Raw genomic sequence first — 26,256 nt, forward strand, 5'->3', positions numbered from 1 at the left:
TGATAAAGAGCAAGACTAGCACAGACAGGATTTGGAAAACTTAGTCGGATACTTAAAAACCGCAAAATATCCAAATACTTGAGGAGCAAAGTGTTTGACCAGTGTATCTTTCTATCATGACATATGGATGTCATGTAAGATCAAAAATAAAGTCGAGGACATAACAAAAATTGCCAAACTTAAATGGAGCTTCGCATGCCACACTGCTAGACAAAAAGACCAACGTTGGAACGCAACAATACAACATTGGAGACCACAGATGAGATGGATTGATGATATTAAAAGAAATCGGAAATATAATGCTCAGGATAGGGACCGCTGAAGAGCCCAAAGAGGGCGGCAATCACTCCGCTAGGAGTGTAGATGCCATGATGATGATGATGAAGTTACGTACATGCAGAACAGTGTATATTTCAAACATCTGACGATTTGAGCGGGGCGTAAGGAAATGAGCGAGTCTAGTTTCACAAAAAAAGCGAATATTTCGCAAAATGAACGTCAGATAGAAAAACTGAAAAATACGTGTTCAATATTTTTCAAAAATCTATAGAATGATACCAAACACAACCCCCACGGAGAGGGGTGGGGGTAACTTTAAAATTTTAAATAGGAACCCCCATTTTTTAATGCAGATTTAGATTTCTTACGTAAAAATAAGCAACTTTTATTCAAGACATTTTTTTTTAATTATGGATAGATGGCGCTATAATCGGAAAAACGATTGTTGGAAATGGAAAATTAAATTTAAAAATGCAAAGTCCCCACTAAAATGGACAACTCGTCTTTTTTGGTTTTAGGACCTAATATTCACAACCCAATAGGTTCCCATAACTCAAGTAACTGGAAATTTAGCATACTTGCCTCCCCTACTACAAAGTCCATTATAACACAACGATTGTTGATTCACGCAACAGAAAAAAGGAACATCCATACCTTGAAAAGGCTGCCATAGCTATTTGTATAACAAGGGAGGAAAGTGCTACTTTTCCAGTAATCATTCGAGGGAGGAAAAGGCACTTTACTCCCATGTTATACATATTATGATTTTTCCACCTTCCTCAAATATCAAGGAATTTTTTCATTTTTAACCCTTTGAAGCCCAATTTTTATTAAGTTAAAAAAAACAAGATTTTTGTGAAATTTATTTATTTTAGTATATTCTTGAAACAAATTCAGTCAATATAAACAATGCTGATCCTGAAGTATATCCTGCAGGATGTGGTATTCTCATGATACCAGTAGTAACATAGCGTAACAAAAAACTAATGAGAAATAAAAACCAGGTAGCACTTCTTTCTTCCTATTGTTTTGCATGAAACGTTGCAAAACAATTTTTGTCGTGTTTGAGACAAAGTCCAACATTGCAAGATGAACATTTCCACTGTGTTCTGCTGACATTTGCTGTGGTGCTGCAGTTGGCACATCTCAAAGAAGTAGTTCTTTGGGGCATATGAGCAGACTTTGAATGGCGCAGTTCCAAGGGAATATGCCTTTTAAATTTACTCACAGGTTTTTCTGCTGATGGTCTTCCTCTTTTAAGTTGTTCTGGAGCTCCAATGAGGCCTCTAATCACAGAGAGTCGGAATTCTTTCAAAGACATACTTTTGGATTGGCTTCTAAGTTGAAATAGAATGAATGCGTTTACCACGCAAGTATCCACAAAATAAAAAAATATTCTATGCCACCACTTGTGTGATTTACGATTCACCTCATAAAGACTTTTCAGCATGTCAAATTTGTCAACATATCCCATATGTGAGTTGTAGAGCACTACCATTTGTGGACATGAAACCTCATTCAGAGTAGCGTCTTTTTGTCTTCTCTTTACAACTTCGTTTATTGTTGGATTTTGGTGATTTGCTAAAAGAATCACACTTCTGCGATCCATCCATTTCAACGCAGATAGTCCATCTGTTGAAATACGGTAATCTGAATCTCCTCGATTCATTTGTTTGTCGGTTTTGAACTCTGGTAAATCCTTTCTATTTTTTTGAACGGTTCCACTCCCGTAAATTCCGTCCGACAATAAAGATCTCTGAAGATCAATAGAGTTGAAATAGTTGTCAAAGAACACTCGGTGGTGTTTATTTACTAAGACCCTTGTTAGATCCTGTACGACTCGTTGTCCTAAGTTTTTTTCGATGGAATTTCCCACTTTACCGGTATATATCTGGAACTCGCACATGAATCCGCTTAAATCTGCTCTAACCCATACTTTGTAGCCACGTTTTATAGGTTTATTGGGCATGTACTGTCGGATACTGCTTCGACCTTTGAATCGTATCATAGACTCATCAATCGCTTGAAACTCATGTGGATTCAGTGCTGCAAGAAACGTTTCCTGGAGTTTTGCCAGTAGAGGACGCACTTTGTAAAGTTTGTCAAATCCGGGATCAGTTTTTTTTTGGCTGCACTGTATTATCAACCAGATGTAAATTGCCTAGTAACCAAGCGAATCTGTTACGTGACATAGCAGAACTGATGAAAGGGTCTCGTAATTCATCACGTGACGACCAATAATCTCTGTAACTGGGCATTTTCTTTATACCCATTAATAAATTTACCCCAAGAAATGTTTTGACTTCTTCTTCTGTGGTAGGTGTAAATCCATTTCCTCCGCCGTGTTTTTGAACGTGATATAAATTGGTTTGAAAAACAATTAGGTGAATTAGATCCTCAGGAAATAGTTCCAAAAATACATCTGTGGGGCTCTCTGCAGAATTTGGAATGTTTGGGCCTGTAGTTTCAGTGAATTGATTTGTTTGTGTTACATAACTTTCATTTTGGGTCCAAAATATAGAGTTATTTCGCTTTGCTAGCCGTACTGCTAGCGGTACATCGTCTTCACTATCCGATTCCGATTCTTGGTTATTTGGAGTATTGGTTGTTTCATCTTGATTGTTAATTTGATCTTCAAACACTATGTCCATATTTCCAATATCAAAGGCATCCTCATTATTTGGTCGCTGAAGTTCATCAATATCCAATTCATCTCCCAAAACGCTTTCAATACCAGAGACAATTGACTCCTGGTCACTTGGAATTTCATCTAATAAGGCGTCAACCTCGTTTTGGGACATACTTTCCAAATGCCTGAAGCTCCACTTTTGGTTTTGCATATTTTCAGAATTCATATAGCAAGTGCCCTGTGGTCGTGCCAGAATACCACGTAAAAGACAGTGATCTACAAAGAAAATTGAAATGTATTCATGCAAATAACAGTACTTAGTGTGAAACAGACTTCAAAAATATCACTTACCCGCAATATTTTCTAATTAATTATAATCGAATAAACAAATAAACAATTAAAATATGTCGCTCTATCAACTCTGAACGTCCGCTTCAAATATTTGCTTGACTAATTATGTTATCCAGTCAATGTTATTCAATAAAATCGATTCTAAACTGGTAGATACTTAGAATATAGTATAGGCAACCAATTTTACACGCTGGTATGACTGTATAGCCGCTGGATAGTTTAAAAGAAATGTTTATAAAGGTGGTCATCTCAGCATACCGACAGTCGTCAAAGGGTTTTAAATAATTTATTTACGTAACTAACTGACAAAATTTATTAGAGCACTAAAACTAACAAGTAGGTACAGTGTAACTGTCAACTGTCAAATATAAGTCAAATTATTAATGTAAACAGTGTTAAATTAAAATAACAATTTACTGTTTTTACCATTCTGCAAAATACAGGGTGCTCTATAAATAAACGTTAAAATGTATAGATACTTACATAATAGATAATAGAATATTGTATAGGGCGTCAATAAGTTATTTCATCAAAAACATACCATGACGTCACTCTTACTTTTCCTCCCTAGGGCGGAAAAGTACTTTCCCTCCCTAGGGAGGAAAAGTACGACTTTACTCCCTACAATCAGGTCAGGAAAAGTATACTTTCGGTAGAGGTAGAGGTAGGTGGAAAAATATTTTGCAGTTCAGTCTCTTTACCTAATAGCCACGCATGATATATTTGTTCTTGCTAAATAGATACTGGTGTAACAGACAAATAAAATAACATTGAGGTCTATATGCTATGAAATGAAAAATAAAAATTAAAAATTTATGGTCAATAATTTCTTTCGATATCTTTCAAATTTAAAAATTGGTTCGATTTGTTGATGATTATTTATATGTGCTTATGTGTCAACATTCAAATATGGTTTACTATCCTGTATTGGCTCTAATCGTGTAATATCTATTCTCATAGAACACATTGGGCAGTGAGGATCGTCTTCAGCGATTCTAAAAAAATATTAATATAAGAATTTAACACAAACAATTCGAATTTACATAAACAAACTGTTCATTAAAAAGTAGGCAATATGATTTCAAATTCTCCTCAAGAAATAGCTAACACCTTAGTTGAATCTTTTAAAGAAATGTCTTCAAATAGCAACTACAATGATACATTCCTTGAAAAGAAAATATATATATTTTCAAAAAACCTTTTTACCACATAGTGGTGTAAGGCACTTACACTGCACTGAAAAGAAAATAATAACAGAAAATACTGATCTCTTTGAAAATTTAAATGATCCATTAGATCTACCTTTCACTTTTGAAGAGCTGGAAAATGCTTTATCCGAATTAAAAAACACTAGCCCGGGCCCAGACGATACCCCGGCAATATTTTTAAAACATCTTCCTTACTCGGCAAAATTATTTATTCTTCAACTTTTTAACTTAATTTTGCAAAATAATAAATTTCCATCAATTTGGTCTAAAGCTATTATATTACCTTTTTTAAAACCTCAGAAATCAAACCTAGAACCTGACTCATACAGACCAATCAGCTTAACATGCTCTATGAACAAATTGATGGAAAAAATGGTAAATCTTAGATTAACGTGGACATTCGAATCATCAAATCGTTTAGTTCTGGAATAAAACGGTTTTAGACAAAATCGCTCGGACATTGACAATATTCTTGATCTAGAATCTGACATTCAGGAAGCGCTAGTAACCAAGTAGCACTGTATTGCAATATTTTTCGACTTGAAAATGGCATTTAATACTAAGTATTGTTAATAGTTTAATACTAAGTTTAATACTTAGTTTAATACTAAGTAATAACAAGTCTTATTGGAAATTCAACATTTTGAAAGAACTACATTTATGGAATATTCGTGGAAATTGCCTGAAATTTATTAAAAACTTTTTACAAAACCGGTCTTTTTGCGTGAGAGTACATAATACTTACTGAGAGGAGAAAAGTAAAGAAAATGGAACAACCCTAGGATCAGTCCTAAGCCCTACATTATTATTAGTGGCAATAAATAATATTATTAACAACCTTACTAAACCTCTAAAGGCTCGACTTTTTGCAGATGACCTTGTTGTCTTTATAAAACGAAATAACACCGCATCAATGACAAACACTTTGCAGTATTTTCTAAACCAATTAGAATAATGGTCTCTGACGACCGGATTCAAATTTTCAGTAACAAAAACATCAGGAATACTTTTCTCCAAAAAGGTGTCCTCAACGCCCCCTACCTTAAAATTATACAATACTATGCTCCCATTTAAACCAACGGCAAAGTTCTTAGGTATGGGGTTTGATCAACAACTTACTTGGCAGGAACATATAAAACAAACAATTTTAACATGTCATAAAAGACTGAATCTAATAAAAACCTTGTCAAACCATATGCATCTGCTTTAAAAACATTACTTGACAGCATACCTCTGGACATACTTCTGGACAACTCCCTCCGAAAGTATACTGACCGAAGCCGGCGAACCACCTCTAATCTACCGAAGAATATACTTATCTCTAGCACATGCTACAGATATAGCCTCAAATATAAACAAACCCCTCTTTTGTAATACTTTTAATAACAAATATATCAATTATTATAATAATAAGCCCCGTGCCCCCAAACCTTACTACGAGAGAATCCGATTATATAGTTCCAGCCTGAACATTCAATTCTCAACAGTATTTCAAACGAATTCCAATCACTATCTATCTTGGACTATCGAACAGCCCAAAGTCATTAAAGCGTTAAGCATATATAATAAACATGAAAATAGTCCTACTATTTTTAAAGTCAAACTAAATGCAATCTTAGATCAACAATACATTGAGTGGGTTAAAATTTATACAGATGCATCCAAAGGTGAACTTGGCATTGGAGTAGCAGTGGTAACCCCAAATGACACTTTTCAATTTAAACTTCCTCTTAATTCCAGCATCTATACTGCAGAACTATTTGGTTTGTTTAAAGCCATCAAGCATGTAAATATTAAAAACATCCCTTGTTGTCTAGTCCTTTCTGACTCTCTCAGCGCAATCAAAACTATGCAAAATGTATACGGTACATTCCATGTCAAATCACTCAGGCAAAAAATTTTGAATCTCCGATTTGTCTGAAAATTGGTATATAGCTTCTGCGGGACGTAAAAATAAGATATTTAAGGTCAAAAAATCTTTTTCTTCTTTTTTTCTCAAAATGTTATTTTATGCGATTTTACAGTGATTTGGTGTTTATTTAAACAAATTTGCAATTTCTGTCGTAAAGTATCGATGAAAAACATAATATTTTAATAGAAAGGACTCAAAAATGTCATTATATGGCATTATAACAAGTTATTTTGCATCAAAACAAGTTTTTGATCAAATTTTATAGTGTAAAAAACGTTAAAATACCGTTTTTTACATTTTCCTCCATTCCAAAATACATCATCATCGATTTGGCTGAAAATTTGCCCACAGATAGCCAAAAGATAGGATTTTGAGTGGTTAGAAGGATTTGAATTATATTATAATACCAAAAAAGTTACATGCAGTAATATCAGACTCAAAAGTATATATTAGTCCAGTCAGGATAGCATTTGACCTTGAATGCCGAGCTGCCCAAAATTTTATTTTTCTGATCTTTAGGGGAGTCACTAGTAGCCTAAATTTAAAATCACGAATGAATTCCTCCGTTACGTTAGCCGCCATCTTAATTTTAAAGGAGAACCTGTTTTGCTCAATATCTCCGCCATTTTTAACTTTTCGACAAAAATGGTAGAAACTGAAATTGTTCCAAATAAATCGTATTTACAATTGTTACAATTTCTTTTTAACAATTTTTGTCGTGAGGTCGATATTTTCGAGTTAATTGTACTTACAGTAGACGCCTATATTTTTGACTATAATATTGCATGTTTTTTGGTATTGTAATATAATTCAAATCCTTCTCACCACTTAAAGCCCTATGTTTTGTCTATCTGTGGGCAAATTTTCAGCCAAATCGATTATGATGTATTTTGGGAATGGAGACAAATGTAAAAAACGGTATTTTAACGTTTTCTACACTATAAAATTTGATCAAAAGCTTGTTTTGAATCAAAGTAACTTGTTATTATGCCATATGATGACATTTTTGAGTCCCCTTTATTAAAATATTATGTTTTCCATTGATACTTTACGATAGAAAATGCAAATTTGTATAAATAAACACCAAATCACTGTAAAATCGCATAAAATAACATTTTGAGAAAAAAGAAGAAGAAGATTTTTGACCTTAAATATCTTATTTTTACGTCCCGCAGAAGCTATATACCAATTTTCAGACAAATCGGAGGTCCAAAATTTTTTTTGCTCCAAAATTGAGTGATTTGAAATGGAATGACCCATACCCTAAACACCCCATTGAGAAAATGATCAAGGACGAACTAGTAAAAGCACAAGAAAATTTCAGAAGAATCAACTTCCTGTGGATATCATCTCATATAGGTATAGAAGAGAATGAACAAGCAGATACTAGTGCGCGTAACGCTATCACCAGTGACGCATCAGAAACAGAGTGTCGGAGTGTCGCAGGCGATCTAAAAGTTTATTTCAAAAACAAGGTGTTAAGTGGTCACATGACATCATACTCTTTATAGACCTGGATCCCGCGTACCAAAAAAAAGTTGATTAATAGCAAGCTGAAAATTTGTTAATAGCTTAACGGTGTCTAGTCGGACAAACTTTGATGTATAGGAACACTGGGACAGGGGAAGTTTTAAATTGTGGAACAGTTTAAAAATTTGGAAGGTCAGATTACGAAAACGTCCCATGTATTTTGTCAGACAGAGCATCCAATTGATTTGTTAGCCTTTCATTAACCTCTTATGCAAAAATCAGACTGCTATTACTAACCAACATGATTCCTGTCATTTGACATGTTCTTCGTGTTCGACTCATTAAAATGCCCAGTTGGTGACAAACACCAGTCTGATTTTTGCATGAGAGTTTAATGAAATGGAAACAAATCAATTGGAAGTTCTTTCCAAAAAATACATGGAACGTTTTCGTAGTCTAACGTTCCAAATTTTTAACCGGTTCCACAATTAAAACTTCCTCTGTTCCAGTGTTCCCATACATCAAGTTTGTCCGACTAGACACCGTTAAGCTATTAACAAATTTTCAGCTTGCTATTAATCAACTTTTTGGTACGCGGGATCCAGCTCTATAAAGAGTATGATGTGACCAAAAGGATTGCAATCCTGACTGATAAATTTGTCCCACAATGACGAAATCTCTTCGATAGACGGAACCGACATATCCGTGAAAGGGTTAACAATATTTGATGATTAGATCCAATTGCCTCTTTTTTGTTCTTACATAGTACATTGGAATTAAATCTAAGACGAATAAACCTGATAACAAAACCAGAAAGATCTATCAAGAACTAACTAGGGATGTTAATTCTGCGTAAGGAAATGACATTTATGAATACTTACTGAATAAATTCACTTCGTATGGCTGGAAAATCACATTCTGGGCAAGCTGTTAAATCGGCGGTAACTATATGTCGACCCTAAAAAATACATTATACATTGTGTATGAAATTTTACGTGTTGTAAAAGTGAATAGCTAATTTACTAGCAGATATATATTATAAACAAACAGTACATTTCATTTAGTGTTGTTTTTCTGACCAGGGTCACAAATCTAATAACTTTTCACATTCGTAAAAAACAAATACACGTAAGAACAATGAAATGTGGAGGTCAAACTACTGATTAAAAACGAAAGAATTATACGACAAGCGAGCAACCGTCTGTGAAGGAAGCTAGACAATGACATTTTGAAAACCTGAAAAAAAAAGACTGAAAAACAAAAGTATTTAGCAGTAATTTCGAAAATCCCATCGGATTCCTGTTGGAAAGCAACTTTCTGGATAGAAAGCAAAGTAAGAACCTACTATTCTTTGTAAAAATGGTTTCAAAATTGGCTGAACTTTTTCCAGGGTTGCTTTGGACATGCTGATTAAAAGGTCTCGTTGCCTTAAGACTCAAAAATCAATTGTTTCTGAGCTCCAGAACTTCAACGTGTCGATTTTTACTCCATTTTTTTTAAACATAAATTTCGAAACGTGGAGCTTACAATTCAATATACGGCATTTAAATCTTATTAAACACGAATATTAAATTTGAATGACATGTCTTAATGTTGTCCTGTAAAAAAATATCCTGGGTAGGCTATCCACCTGGATATCTCGATGGAATATCCCGGTATAACCCTGTAGATATCCTACTGCTCAACGTTGGCAGTACTACAGAGATATCTCACTTATCTATATAAACGTCGAGCTAATGTTGTAGGAGACTACATAATATCCGCAGAAACTTTTAAATAATGCCAAACTCCACGTAAATCATTGGAGATACCGACGCATGCGCAAAACTTTTCAATGGTTTTTGTCCAAGTGTATCATAGGCTATTGATTATGTACTATAGAAAGGAACTACAACGTTAACGGGGTTTTATTATTTCATATGGTCAATGAATCTCTATATTTGAAAAAACTGCGGAGTGCTACCATTTAAAGGGGTGCGTTTTTGAGAAATGGGTGAATTAGTCCCTGGGCACAGGTTACATTAGGGTGAGTTCTATGCACTTTTGGTACAAACACGTCGACATAAAAATTGTTCCTGGTTAAATATTATATCTAAATATAACTTTTTAAAGTCAAAGATACTTTTTTTTACAAAAATATATTCAAAAGAAAAAGCACAAAGAAACCCAAAAGAAAGAAATTTTGTTTTTTGTCCCATAACTTTTGTCCACGGGGATATAGGTATAGACATTGCTTTAAAGAAAAAAAACTTACATATTTTCTCTTTAAAATGATGTTTGGTAGAGGTCATTGGGATTTACAGGTTTCGAAATATGATTTTTCAAAGTTCGCCGCTCACAGCAATTTTGGGCAATTTTCCTTGTTATTTCGCAAATATTGTTCTGTAACTTTTTTCTACGTAACTTTATGTATATGCAATGGTACATATAAGAGGAATAGAAATCAATTACCTTTAAAATGGTCTACTGTATAATGTACGACTTCTTTTAAAGAGGTTATCTTTTTCAAGACTTTTAGCGAGTTTTTATATTTTTTACGATTATTTTTTAAATTTCCCATTATAACTTTTGTTTCTATATGGTATATATTATATTATAATAAAAAAGAAAGCTTATTCTGTTTACTTTAAAATGGTGTATGTATTATAAAAATTCTAGGGTTATTTTTGAATAAGAAATGCTTTTTCAAATTGTAATAAGTACTTGCAACGATTTTTGATTTTAGGATTATTTTTTAAATTCCTCATTATAACTTTCTTATGTGATTGTGTGTTATGATTGAATCTTATTTTTTATAGGTAAGACTTTGGATCCACTTGACTCGGTCGGGAAAACTTGAAAATATGGATTAATTTCAATATTTACTGTCAAAGCTCCTGCACCACAAGCTTTGCTTGAAAAAATAGCATGTAAATGTACCAAAGGATGTACAAAAAACTGCGGTTGTAGGAAGATAGGAATTAGTTGTTCAATATTCTGCAAAGGGTGCATGTGCATGGGTACTAATTGTGGGAACTCTAAGATAACTGAGGTGTCAGAGGAAGATATTGAAGCTAATGCTAACGAAGAGATGGACTTTGATTTTGAAAATTTTTTAAATGTCAACGTTTAAATAATTTTAACTAAAGTGATGTTTTTTAAGACTAATGTTTATGTAATTTTTGTAAAAGAAATAATTTTAAATAATACAGGTAAAAAAATATCAAAGAATCACTCGGTTTCCATTATGTATTTAAATATAGATGATACACCATTTTAAAGAACAGAAAGTAAGCCCTCTTTGTTGCGCAATATATAGATAGTATATTCATGTACAAGAAAAAAAAAGTTATAATGAGACATTTCAAAAATAATCGTAAAAAATGTAAAAAATAATATTTTTTTATATTAGGTATTATATAATATATAATATATTATATAATAATTTTGTTTTATTTTTATATTATATTATAAAAAAATCGTTAAAAGTATAAAACCTTGAAAAACCATAATCTGTTTAAAAAAAGTCGTACAACGTTATACAGTAGACCATTTTAAAGGTAATTGATTTCTATTCCTATTACGTGTACCATCGCATGTACCTAAAGTTACGTAGAAAAAAGTTACAGAACAATATTTGCGAAATAACAAGGAAAATTGTGAGTGGCGAACTTTGAAAAATCATATTTCGAAAACTGTAAATCCTAATGACCTATACCAAACATCATTTTAAAGAGAAAATATGTAAGTTTTTTTTTTCTGTGAAGCAATGTCTATACCTATATCTCCGTGGACAAAAGTTATGGGACAAAAAACAAAATTTCTTTCTTTTGGGTTTCTTTGTGCTTTTTCTTTTGAATATATTTCTGTAAAAAAAGTACCTTTGACTTTAAAAAGTTATATTTAGATAGGAAATTTAACCAGGAACAATTTTTATGTAGACGTATTTGTACCAAAAGTGCATAGAACTCACCCTAATGTAACCTGTGCCCAGGGACTAATTCACCCATTTCTCAAAAACGCACCCCTTTAAATGGTAGCACTCCGCGGTTTTTTCATGTATAGATGCCCATTGACCATATCAAATAATAAAACCCCGTTAACGTTGTAGTTCCTTTTAGCTATCTTATTTTGAATATAATCAATAGCCTATCAGTGCAGTGTGCACTTGCACGAAAAGTACTATAGTACAGATACATACGCTGATGCATTCAGAGGATGTACACAAGCGCAGTAGATGTCAGTGAAGCATGCATGTGTCGGTTCCTACAATACCGTCTACGTAGGTGGAAGTTTCACTGATACATACTGCGATTTGTTTGTGGAAGAATCTTAATACATAATGTTATATAATAATAATATGATCCTGCATATAAGTTCCTCCAGTACTTCTGAGGCAAGTGTACACTGTAGCTACTGATACATTTTGGCGCGAACCATTGAAAAGTTCTGCGCATGTATCGGTCCCTCCTGAAACTTCTGTGGAGATTAGGATTATTTTGAAAGCTTCTGCTTATATTGTAGTCTCCCACAAAATTAGCTAGACGTCTGTGTAGGAAGGTGGGATATCTCTGTAGCACTGTCAGCGTATTAGTGAGACTTTCTCTATGGATCAGTAGGAAATCATCATCATCATTCAACCCGGATCTATCCACCACTGGATATAGGTCTCCCTCACTATTTTCCATGTGTTACTGTTTTGTGCTGTCTGCATCCAATTTTTTACGATCCGTTTTATGTCATCAGGCCATCTTGTTGGCGGACGACCTCTACTCCGATATGCTTCTTGTCTTGGTTTTCAGTGTATTATTCGCTGTGCCTATCTGTTATCCGGCATTATAGCTATGTGCCCCGTCCAGTTCCACTTAAGGATCATAATTCTTTCTATGGCATCTGTCACTCCTGTTCTCCGGAAATAAGAAAACAGAATCAGTAAGAGTTTTGGAGTTGTATCGGTTACATGGGTCGGTTATTATGAAATAGTTCTTCTATGTATTTTTCCATCTTATATATTCAGGTAGGATGTCTTACTGATTCTGTTCAAATAACGAATGGAAGACTAACCTTAACTGATCTCTTCATCGGTAAATATATATTATCATTATTCCAAACGATTGCAAATGAAACATTTATTCCTCGGCCAAAAAAGTGTATACTGATTAGCGTCAAGATCATACAACTATCATCCTAGTGAATTTTATATACGGAAAGTATTTTTGAGGACAATTCACGGTAGAATTTATAAAAAAAAATGAAGGGAAGACACAAGTATTAGTTACTTTGGGCTTAGGAATAGATAGGGCACGAGGGAAGCATTATTCAGTCTTCATGTTCTAGTACAACGAATCCAAAACTTATAAGCCGAATGATAGAACTACTGAAAACTGCAAATATTGATCAAAAATATTGTTAAATCGTTCAGCTGGACATAGGGAATATTTACATTGTATTAAATTTATTATTTACAGTTATCTCAATGTACATTGAGATAATATTGGCAACTGCGCTAACTTGGGTTAGTTGAAGCTTCTGTTCGAGTGTGAGTTTCTGGTGCAGATAAGAAGAGCTGTTCGAACGAATAGAATGAGTGAGTTTGGAAGCAAGGCTGTTCATAAATAAATCAAAAAAAAAGATTATGATTAATGAGTTAATCGTTATACTTTAATTTTTAAAATACTTTTTATTTGAAAACTAATTTCAAAATTAAACGGTCATAGTTTTCCCATTGCGTTTGGCCAAAATTTTTAGCTACTAAATTATCATGTTTTGACGTTTATTTGTGTCAGTCGAAATGAATTGTCAATTTTGAGGTTAATGCCCCTTAACGCAAACAACCAATTTGTTATCGAGAGAGCGCAGTTGCCACAATTATCTCACTGTATATTCCCTATGTCCAGCTGAACGATTTACGTACTGTATCTGCGTACAAATAGTAGTAATGGGGATGATGTTATTATAAGACGTGTGTCCACGTCTTATAACAAAATTACGTGCTATGAAATAAAGAAAAAAAACAACATTCTTCAGTTAGAATGGCAGCATGCCGTCCCTGAACAATACAATAAGCAAAGCAACTAAAAAAGATAATTAAACCGAAAAGAATAAGAGAATAAATCAGGAGAATAAGAAATATAAATAACGACAAATAGGGGTTGAGTAGGAAAAAAAGAAGAATTAACATAATTGGTCACATAAATTAGATAATGTTCTGAAACAGTGTTTCAGAAAATATTTTCAAGGGCTCTGATTGATCCAAATATTTTTTAGAGATACAAATAATTTGTAAATGAAATAACATATTCTGCACTAACTCTCTAATTAATAAACTACCAGTATTATAACAATAAATATATTATTATTAATATTATCTTACCGTTACAATACAAAATGGTATATTATTTTTACACGTATTGCAAGTAATTTCCGTTTCTGGTAACATATTTTCACAAAAAGGACATGGCGTCAGCGGTTCGACGGGATCTTCGGAAGCTTCTCCATCCTTGACGCCTTTCGAAGGTTTCCTGATGACCGCCTCAATTTTTTTGCTGTATTTTGGATCTATATTTTTTCGATACTCGGGGTTCATTAACGTCGTCGCGTATTTATATGCCACTTGTCTCAAATTAGCTCGGTGGCATTCTATCACAGTAGAAGTCAAAATGGGAACTATATCTGAAAAGATTTAGATTAATATGAACAAATTTTTTGTGATCATAAGTTAGTATTATGCAAAATTCAAATGAAAACACATACAGTGAGCCCGTAAAGGTTGGAATAAATTAATTTTTTCATGAATGAGAGATTTTGGAAATAAATCCCGAATCCAGTCGATTTTTATTTTTAAATTACGATTTTTTTGGCATATATATATCATACTAGTGACGGCATCCATCTCGGCGTGAAGACGTAATCGATGATTTTTTTGAATGGGAATAGGGGTCGTGTGCTAGCTCATTTGAAAGCTTATTAAATTATCTATTCAATAATATAAACATTAACATAATTATTTATACAGGGTGTCCAAAAAAATTTTGAATTAAATATTAATTGAGACAAAAAGAAGAATGAATGTAATTTATTTAATTTAAAATAACGTTTTACTGCTGTAAGAAAACAGGAAAAAATGTTTATTTGAAAATAAACATTGCTTTTCGCTTAAATGAAATGTTCAAACTGTCAAGACGCAGATGGGTGGCAGCTTTAATATTGAATTTAAGCGTAGTAGAACAGTATTTATTTGTCGAATAAACATTTTTTTCCTGTTTTCTGACAGCAGTAAAATGTATTTTGAATTAAATAAATTACATACATTCTTCTTTTTGTCTCAATTAATATGTAATTTAAATTTTTTAGACACCCTGTATAAATAATTAATCATGTTTATATTACTGGATTTTATTAGAGAATTTAATAAGCTTTCAAAAATCCACCTGTTTGGGGATTTATTTCCAAAATTGCCCATTTACGAAAAACTAAATTTATTCCAACCTTTACGTGCTCACTGCATCATAAAAATAAAACTAGAGAATACACCACAAAGAAAAAATTGTAACTCTACAGAACGATACAACAAGGCCAATACCAATAAAGAATAATAGAAACACAGAATAGCATCCAAAGTGATTGAGTCGAGGAAAGTTGGACAAAAATTAGAGCAACCATCTGAGACTAAGCTAAAAAAGAATGTGTGTGTACTTTGTACACACGTAAGAAGTTATACTTCTAGTATCTGATTTCATAAGCTCTACAGTTTATTTGTATTTTATTTAATTATTAAACTAATTTGGATATTACCACTTTCAAAAAAAAATTATTAAAACAATACCAAAAATAAAGAGAAGAATCGTCCGTGTCCGAATTTGAACCCGGGACCTCCGCGATCTATAGGGCTTTTCATTCACAGTCATTTATTTCGATCTTCTGTCATAGGTCGTATCATCCGTGTATATTACTATTATACACAGATTATACAACATATGACAGAAGCTCGAAACAAATGACAATCGATGAAAAGCCCTATAGTCGAATGCTCTACCAATAACCCATCAGGGTTTTGTTTTTACGGCTTCTGGGACGTAATTACAAACGACGGTGACAAACAGATCCAGTGAAGTATTTAATATAAAAATGTTTTAATAATACTTATTATCTTACTCCCAAGGAAGACAAATCCAAAGACACAAAAATTATAATAAATATATTTACTAAAAACACTAACATATTCTTTACAAACCTTATTTGCGCTGTACATACATAACTTGAATGATTTAGCAACTACTTTAACAACATACTGTCTGTGTGCGCATGCGCCCAGGATAATAAAAATTCACTCTCAATCGCGCCTAAAGAGGTATAACTTCAAAAAGCCCTGGCCGAAAAAAGATGATAAATAAAATAAAGTATCTCTCAACGCACAAAATTTCGTGGTTATGTATAGAGGTGAAAAAAAATGCAATAAAAAGAAAAAAGTTTACCTGAAGTACATGTCAAACAAGGGACAACAAGCATATGAAAATTACAAGAGAATAAGAAATGAAACACTTGTACTTATAAGAAGAATTAAAAACGAGCACTGGGAACGCTATTCAAAAGAACTAGAGCATGATTTTTGTGGTTTACAAAAAGAAATATGGCGCTTTATAAGAGGTCAAAGAAGGTGAAGGAATTAATAAACCCGAAACACATCGAAAAGGATGAATGGATTGACTGTCTAAACTTACTTTATCGTGTCCAGACATATCATTCACAGAATTTCGGCCCCGTATTGGGCTACGTCGGTTCCATCTTTGTTGGCGAGCCACAAATCTTCGAGGTTACACCGATGAGGACAGTTTATGCATGTAAGAAGATGTTCCATATTCTGTGTCACAGTCATAGCTCACATCATCTTGGTCGTTTGTATATATTGTTAAATAATAATTTTTATGGGAAAATTTAGAGAATTAATTTTGTGTCAAAGACCACGAGATCGTAAATTTTCATCGCCCTGTATATAGCCAAAAATTTGTATACAAAATAATTTAGCCGTAAGCAGTGTTTCGTGGAAGTGTAAAAGTTTAGTGGTAAAGTTTCTACGAACGGATTAATACATTTCAAAACAATGAACTAGGAAACGGTAGTTTAAGAAAGTTAATGTGCCGCTTTGGAATGGACAATAGACCATGTTTCTAAATGGTTTCGTAGAACGAAACGATTGTAAACAATTTTGTTTAGTTTAGAACAGAGGGTTTTTTTAGAATGTAAGGAAAATTTAATTATAATATCTCCTGGAAATTGACAAGACATAAAATTTGTATACAATACTATTTGCTCTTCAGAAAAAAAGTAGGGATATGATGTATGGAGAATGCTTGTGATTGGCGAGGAGACCGATGGAGGGAGAATAGAATGGTTGATTTTCGGATTGATGAGGGAAAAAGAATTCACTGTGTAATTGAGATCGGAAGTAACCAGTCCAGTTCGAAAGTAGTATTTTTGTGTAAAGTGGTTAATTGGTGGCCGTGGAAGCAGATCGTGCTGAGACGAATTCGTGATCAAGTCGAGAAGTACAAACTCCTTGTGTCCGAATAGATTCCAGTTTCTGTCTGGAACGAGTAGCCGGTTTAATATCAACTTGCACGAGATATCGAGCTGAGAGAAGAAATCTTGAAATTATAAAGATTGATATTGTTTGTATCGAGTAAGAGATTTAATTGAGGAGAAAATTAGAGCGAGTGCTGTTTTGTTTGTGAAACAGTTTGAAGGAGAAGGGCAGTCGCAGCATCCGAGGAGCACGTTGTAGGAGAACCGAGGACAACACAATCCATGAGAAGAAGTAAAGAAGATAGAAAAGGTTAGTCAGATTATTTGTGAAAAGAGAGAGTTGTTTTATTGTTTTATATTACATACCATATTTGTTTTTTGTCAACTTAACAGTTTTACAGCATAATTTATTCATTCATAAATTCATAGAAAATATAAGTAATCTATTTAAAAAGTGAAAATTAAATTTTGTTTTTTTTATATATAATAATAAGAACAGTCTACCGAATCATTTGAATGAATTTTGGTTAAAAAAAAAGGAGATAGTAGAATTAAAGTATTTTTTTTTTTTATTAGATAAGAAATTTTTACAACAGAATAAAGTTTAGCATACATTTTGAATCTTATATTTATGGTATAGTATATAAATAAATAATAGTTAAAAAATTTATACGATTTTGAGTATATTTATTTTCTCTGTTTTGTTCTGGATAAAGTAAGCAACGAGAAAAAATACTAAAAAAAAATAGAAGCCACAAACTAAAGGTAATACATTAAAATCAATTAGCCCTGAGAATATTTTTTATTGGAAAGTTTTATTAAATTTTGGTTTTGTTTTCATGGGTAGCAATTAAAATAATTAATTAATTAATCGAATTAATAAGATGCTGACCAATCTCATAACAGAGAGAAAATTCAAAGCAAAATAATATATTGAAAAGCATATGTGCTAATACACTTCCCTGTGGAAAGGCCGTTCTTTTGAACTCTCCAACGCTCCACCTACTTACTTTGCTCTCTAGCATAACGAAAAAACGTCTGTTTTGCAGTAAGGAATATACGACCTCACCCAGATGGTGGTCATTGAGAGTGTCGTATAATTTGTGGAGCAATGCTTTGTGCCTCACTGTGTCATAGGCTGCTGTCAAATCTACGAAAGCAGCCCCTGTTAAAAGTTTTTCTTCAAAGCCCTTTTCAATGTGTTCTGTTAGATAGTGCGAGGACTTGACCGGTGCAATATTTGACTGTCTAAAGAAGTTATAGACGGAGAAACAAAAAATCATGTTGGAACCACAAATACCAGAAATTACCATAGACGAAGAAGTTCACATACGCAAGCATGAGGTACAAAACACATTTCAAAAACTAAAGAATAAAAATCTGCAGGTAAAGATGGAATACCAAATGGATTGTTGGAATATATTGGATCGGCAGTGAAGGATCAACTGACAACATTAATTAACAAGATTACAAGACACAATAAAACAGCAGAAGAATGAAGAACAAGCGATCTAATCTTATTATTCAAAATGGGCAATAAAAAATATCCAGAAAACTACAGAGGTATCAATTTGCTAAATACTACACTGAATCTTACAACCAAAATTGGCAAGAACAAATAAATCAGCTAGTAAACCTAGCAGATGAGCAGCAAGGTTTCCGTACCAAAAAGGTACTGTACACTTGCAATATTCGTCATAAAACAGATTACAGAGAAAACATTAGCATACAATAGACCCAAATTCCTGTGTTTATTCGACTTTTCCATAAAAAAGAATACTTACGGGCAGGAAATTTTGATATACTATTAGCGACTCTCATTAACATCCTAGCAGCATTTAAATGCTGTCCTCTCTTCACATGCAATTTGACTAAAATATAACTATGTAACAACATCAAATTCATGTACATCTCGAACGGAATTTTTATAGAATTTTGTTTTAACTCCTGGCACATGGCGTAGAGGATGTCGTGAGCGTTTCTATAGTTTCCGTTAATCTGTTCTTCATTGGCTATTATAACTGCGGATTTAGAAGCTTCGCGAAATTGCTTCCTTGCCATATAAAGTCTAAAATATAATAAATGTTTATGTTTTCGTCATAGGCGAGGCAACGATGCATTAAACCTAGGAATTTTGTGCAGTAAGATGAATCGTCATGCAACTTTTTGAATTCGATTCGAGAGAGTGTCAGGCAAGTTTGTGAACTAAATTGATCTCCGGCAAAAAATTTTGTGTATAAGAAAATGCATTTTCAAATTGCATCTAGAAAAGATGGAAAATGAAAAATTTAAAACTCAGGAAATATTAACCGAAATTAGTTCAATTTTTATTGGGGGTTTTGGAGGCCACTGAATACGAATTTCATGACCGCGATGGTCTCCGTGGTACCTGGTGCACATGGTAGAAGTCGTCTCCTGGGACGATCGAATAATTCGCGAAATGAAGATTGGATCGAAAAACTCAAAAATACTTGTTCAATATTTTTCAAAAATCTATCGAATGACACTAAACACGAACCTCCCACTCCACCCCCTGGATGTGGGTGGTTGTAAATTTAAAATCTTGAATGGAAACCCCTATTTGTTATTACAGATTTGGATTGCTTGTGTAAAAATAAGCAACTTTTATTCAAGACGTTTTTTCGAATTAATCATAGATGGCGCTATAATCGGATAAGACGATTTATCGTGATACCATAGGTAAATTATATAAACGGTCTAATATCTCGAGAAATACACTTCCAAATAAAAAACCAAAAAATACGTGTTTAATATTTTTTAAGAACCCATCGAATAACATGACCCTCCACTCCACCCCCTGGAGGTGGGGTGGGGGTAACTTTAAAATCAAGTAGGAATCCTCATGTTGTATTGCAGATTTGTAGTCCTTATGAAAAAATAAGTAACATTTATTCGAAACATTTTTTACAATTGTGGGCACATGGCGCTAATAAATAGTGTTTTTCCGATTATAGCGCCATCTATCCATAATTCGAAAAAATGTCTCGAATAACAGTTACTTATTTTTACGTAAGGAATCCAAATATGCAGTAAAAAATGGGCGCTCCTATTTAAGATTTTAAAGTTACCCCCAACCCACCTCCAGGGAGTGAGGTGGAGAGTCGTGTTTGATGTTAGTCGATAGGTTTTTGAAAAATATTAAACACGAATTTTTTGGTTTTTTAGTTGGAAGTGTATTTCTCGAGATATTAGACCGTTTCTATAATTTAACTATGGTATCACGATAAATCGTTTTCCGATTATAGCGCCATTTATCCACAGTTCGAAAAAATATGTCTGGAATAAAAGTTGCTTATTTTTACGTAAGCAATCCAAATCTGCAATAACAAATGGGGGCTTCTATTTAAGATTTTAAAGTTACCCCCATCTCACCTCCAAGGGGGGAGTGGGGGGTTCACGTTTAGTGTCATTAGATAGATTTTTGAAAAATATTGAACATGTATTTTTCAGTTTTTCTATCCAATCTTCAATTCGCGAATTATTCGATCGTCCAGCAAATTATTCGATCGTCCCAGGCCACGAGTTGCACCCCGAGCACCAGGTACCTCGGAGATCATCACCGTCATGAAATTCGTGTTCAGTGACCTCCAAATTCCTCAAGTATAAAAATTGAACTTATTTCCGTCAATATTTCCTGAGTTATAAATTTTCCATTTTCCATCTCTTCGAGATGCACTTTGAAAATGCATTTTATTATACACAAAAATTTTTGCCAGAGATCAACTTGCCTGACACTCTCTCGAATCGAATGCAAAAAGTTGCATGCCGATTCAACTTACTGCACAAAATTCCTAGGTTTTAAACTTTCTAGTGCTTCGTTGCTTCGCCTATTAACTGTTTTAAGCACTTCATCATAAATACAGCGTGAGTGTGGAGGAACGCACCAAACTTTAAATTAAGACTGTATAATATATAGACAAGGCGAAAACAGCGGGTTCGTTGGAAAAAATATTCCCATGAGATTTTTTTGCATAATCACATTTGTGAGACACCCCAGAATATGGTTCAAGAAGTCGCCCACGCGAAAACTGGTCCAATTTTTTTTAAAAAATTTTTTTTAATAAAACTGTAAAAATAAATATTTTCGGTCCATACAATTTTTTTTAGGTTTTTTGGGCCATTCTGGATAAAAAAGGTCTCTTGTAATTTTTCTCTAAAGTTGATCGTTTTAGAGCAATTTAAAATTTGAAAAACGTGAATGTGGCCATTTTTAAGACTTAATACCTAACTCGGTTAAAAATTATTATTATGAAATTCAGAAAGTGACCAAATCAAAGATTAAAGCCTCCACTACATGATCCTGAAGAAATTTGTGTGATTAGTTTATTACTAAGCTGTTATTTTTAATTAATAATAATGAGCCGTAAGATCGTATTGACGCGGCTGTAAATGTGAGTGCGAGTAAGATGCACCATTGACTGCCGGAATGGCATCTCTCTCGCACTCATTATCGCCGGTCGCCTAATACGTGCATGGTAACAGGCACATTACACGCCATACGTGTAATTTGCCTGTTATTTTTGCTTAAAATAACAGCTTAGTGATAAAATAATGACAAAAATTTCTTCAGGATCTTGTAGGGCGGGCTTTAAACTTTTATTTGACCACTTTCTGACTTTCATAATAATAACTTTTAACCGAGTTATTAAGCCTTAAAAATCGACATTTTTCGTTTTTTTCAATTTTAAATTGTTTATAACTCGAAAACTATCAACTTTAGAGAAAAATTATAAGAGACCTTTTTTGTCCAGAATGGTAGAAAAAACCTAAAAGATATGTCCGGGTCGAAAATATTGATTTTTGCAATTTGATTAAAAAAAATTGAAAAAAAAATTTGGACCACTTTTCAAGTGGGCGACTTCTTGAACCTTATTCTGGGATGTCTCACGAATATGATTATGCAAAAAAATCTCATGGGAATATTTTTTTCAACGAACCCGCCGATTTCGGCTTGTCTAATAGGTAAAAATAATTAAAAATAACTCATAATATGTTGTTATTCGCTTTTCATTTTTTTTTTTTCGAGTTATAGCGATAATAACACAAAGTTATAATTTTTGATTAATTCAATTATACATGTTCTTTTACCAAATTCCATTACAAAGTTTGGAGTTTTTGTAATAAATGGCTCAATTGTTACTTACTTTCGTGTTAATACCTTAAATAAAATAAAAATATTATAGCAGTTTTACAAAAACGCAGTTATGTTCTCCATAAAAAAGTTATTTACTGCCACTTATAACATTGCGCTACCAGGTATAGTATTTTTACTACAAAAACGTTATTACGTAGGTCAAAATTTTTGACGTAAGAGAACTGTCAAAACATTAGAATGTGACTTTTCATTATTGCCGTGTTTATAATAAACATAGCAATAATGAAAAGTCACATTCTAATGTTTTGACAGTTCTCTTACGTCAAAAATTTTGACCTACGTAATAACGTTTTTGTAGTAAAAATACTATATCTGTGATTCGTTTGATAATTTGTTAACTGGCATATGTGCTTATACCCTGTTTTTAAACTAGAAGGAGTAAACTCAAAAGACAGATTCACAATCAATAACGTCACTAGAAAAATCACCCGATTCATCTGTTTTGGTTGCTCATGTTGGCCTTCAGAGGTAATCCAGTTATCAGTATCAGACAACTTATAAGGCTAATAACACTAATACGTCGCTAAAGAGTAGAAATGTAGACTAAAAATCTAAAAATTAAAGGAACAACACATAAAACACAAAAACTCGCCGATACAACTTAATTAACCTGTTAATTTTAAATGTCAATAGTGTCAAAATTTCCATAAATGTCAGTAGTGTCAAAATTTCATCATTTATTGGGATAAACCAAAGATCTTATACTCATAGATTTGGCCAACTCGGAAAAATAGCGTAACGCGGAGCAGTTCGGGTCGGTGGTCTATCTATCTCCCTCTACCGGCGCTTAGCTTTCTCTCTCTAGCATATGATGGCCGCCGCCGGCGCCGCCTGTGTGTCACTGTCGTTCCGTTACTCCCACCTCTTGGTAGATACGCTCACACTCGCACGACAGACAAAGATAGCTAAACCACCGTACTTGATATCGACGTTACACCCCGATGCATTGAGTGGCATATCCCTAGCCAAGTCTATTTTCTTTACATGTCTCTGGGATAAACTCGCCTGCGGTTGGACCAATTACAACCAAGCATTACAGCGCGTCAACTTTGAATTACTCCTACTACTATAAAAACGAGGTATAGTATAGTATTAATGTGATTTAACGTTTCTTTGACAGCTTGTATGAAAAAAGTTGTTACAAAATGCCATATACTTATTCAAATCGTGATTATGCAAATATGGTGTTTGTTTATGGGTTTTTTAATAGAAACGCTAGAGCTGCTGTTGAAGAATTTCATCAACGATTTCCAAATCGGAGAACTGCAGATAAACAGACAAACACAGAGTTTCCACAGAAATAAAAAATATTCTGGATTCACAAAATGATCCAGGGATCAGCTCACAGAGAATTGGTACTCATTTGGGCATCCTCAAACGAGAGTAATCAACACACCTCAAGAACAAGGCTTATATCCATAGACATACAACACTGTGTGTACAGGTGTACAGCACCTACAATCGGAAAATATGCCAGCCGTATGCAATTTTTTCGATGGATAAATAATAATGGTTGTGTTGTATCGCGCATACGTTTTACCGGTTAAGCAACATTCACACGAGACGGCATTAATAATAGCAGTAACTCACATTTATGGTCAGACGAAAATCCACATGCAACAATTGAAGCTAATTTTTAGCACAAATTTTCGGTAAACGTGGTGTGGTGTGGTCGATGGTTATTTAATTGGCCCTTTCATATTTGAGAACCGCCTTATAGGAGAGGGGTACTTAAATTTTTTACAGAATGAATTGCCAGGACTCCTACAGAACGGTCCACTAAACTTCAGAATGCAAATGTGTTATTAGCATGATGAATCTCCTGCACATTTTGCTCGCCACGTCAGGTAACATTTAAACACAAAATTTTCAAGGCGTTGGATTGGTCTTCTTCAGATGCCATCTCCACTACGGAGGTTGGCAATCATCATAGATATTTTAATTTTTGAGCCAGTAGCTCTAAATAGTTATTTTGAGATGCATCCAAACCATTCTCTCAGGTTCATCAGCCATGAAATTCGTCTTCTTCTGATGTTTCTTCTGCCATCTATATTTCCTTGCATTATGAGTCGCAGGATGTCATACTTCTCGCCCCGCATCACATGTCCGATATACTGTAGCTTCCTTTCTTTAATTGTAAGTTTAACTTCCTTCTCTTTACCTATTCTTCTCAGTACTTCATTATTTGTAACTCTATCGACCCAAGAAACCCTCATAATTCTTTTATAGGTCCCCATTTCAAAGGCGTTAAGTCGTCTCATTGTCTCTAGATTTAATGTCCATGATTCCACTCCATAGTATAGTACACTGTATACGTACTATTTTGTTAGGCGTACTTTAAGACCTAATGTTAAATCTTTCCTACATAGGACCTTTTTCATTTTCATAAAATTAGAACGTGCTTTTTCGATTCTGACTTTGATTTCTGCAGTGTAGTCATTATTTTCAGTTATAAGTGTTCCTAGGTAAGTGTACTTTTTTACTCGTTCAATCTGCTGGCCCTCTACTATCAAGATTTCGTTAGTATTGTGGTTGTTTTTACTAATTTTCATAAACTTCATCTTTTTGATGTTGAGAGAGTCCGTACTCCCTACTACACCTTACTATGTTACTCATGAGTCTTTCCAGGTCTTGTAAATTATCGGCTATTATTACTGTATCATCTGCATATCTGATGTTGTTAGTTAAGACTCCATTTACTCTTATGCCGACTGTTTCATCTTCCAGAGTTTCTCGAATTACCTCTTCAGAATAAGCCTTCAATAATAGAGGTGATAGTATGCAGCATTGCCTGACTCGTCTCTTTCACTTTCACTCTTTCACTCTTTCTAAATCAATGTTAAGTTGAAAGTTTTTTATTATCGCTATAACTCGGAAACAAATGGACATCGAATGACAACATATGAGTTATTTTTAATTATTATTACGTATATCATACAGTCTTAAAGTTTGGTGCATTCCTCCCCAATCAACCTTTATTTATATTATACTCTATGTACTTTTTTGGCATCGATCGGTGTCTCATCTATGCCTAACCTAACATAACCTAAAATATTTATTTTTAATTTATCTTCATTCCTTTATCTCTCCAGCATTCTGTAAATATACTAATAATACTTTCTTACCTAAAAAGATATTTTGGATCTTTGGGAATACCGTCCGATTCTCCTAACAAGAATTCAATGAGAGTATTTGTCAAGGTATTATCATTAGATGATGCTACGACATCTATAGCTACTGTTATTGCTTCTTTTTCTTTAGAACTCGATCTTGCTGCTTTTAAAAGAAACTTCATAGCCTGAAAAGATTTCAAAATTGATAAAATATATAAAATAAAAATAGACTTACAATTACTTTTATTTACCCCTGACGATCGGTGTTTCGCTTTCTACAATATGGAAAGCATCATCAGGTCTCTGTACAGTAAACTTAAATTATGCTGATACAAGGAATGATATTATAATATTTTATTTGTATCGGCATCTTTTAAGTTTACTGTACCGAGAGCTGATGACGCTTTGCATATTGTAGAAAGCGAAACCGGCCGCCTGGGGTAAATAAAAATGATTGTAAGTCTATGTTTATTTCATTTCCTATAGACTCACATAGGTAACATATTTAACATTTGATAAAACATAATTCTAAAATTTTAAAATATAATAATTCTAAAAATTTAAGAATTCGGAGTATAAATAAATCTGTTGATTTTATTAAAGAGCATTTTGTGTTT

The 26,256-nt window shown here is 33.4% G+C and overlaps 1 protein-coding gene across 1 annotated transcript in view; it reads right to left on the reverse strand.

The window, feature by feature from the left end:
- Positions 1–3,554: 3,554 nt before the first annotated feature.
- Positions 3,555–26,256, reverse strand: part of LOC114331568 (WD repeat-containing protein 19) — a 91,272-nt gene continuing 68,570 nt past the window's right edge. Inside the window, exons 16-20 of the mRNA XM_028281173.2 lie at positions 25,652–25,824; positions 19,135–19,418; positions 14,202–14,500; positions 8,731–8,807; positions 3,555–4,254 (exon numbers count right to left, since the gene is read on the reverse strand). Coding sequence (XP_028136974.1) covers positions 4,149–4,254; positions 8,731–8,807; positions 14,202–14,500; positions 19,135–19,418; positions 25,652–25,824 — 939 coding nt within the window. The 3' untranslated portion in view covers positions 3,555–4,148. The remainder of the gene's footprint in view (positions 4,255–8,730; positions 8,808–14,201; positions 14,501–19,134; positions 19,419–25,651; positions 25,825–26,256) is intronic.

Source organism: Diabrotica virgifera, chromosome 6 (assembly GCF_917563875.1).
Source record: "Diabrotica virgifera virgifera chromosome 6, PGI_DIABVI_V3a".
NCBI classification, from domain to species: Eukaryota; Metazoa; Arthropoda; class Insecta; order Coleoptera; family Chrysomelidae; genus Diabrotica; species Diabrotica virgifera.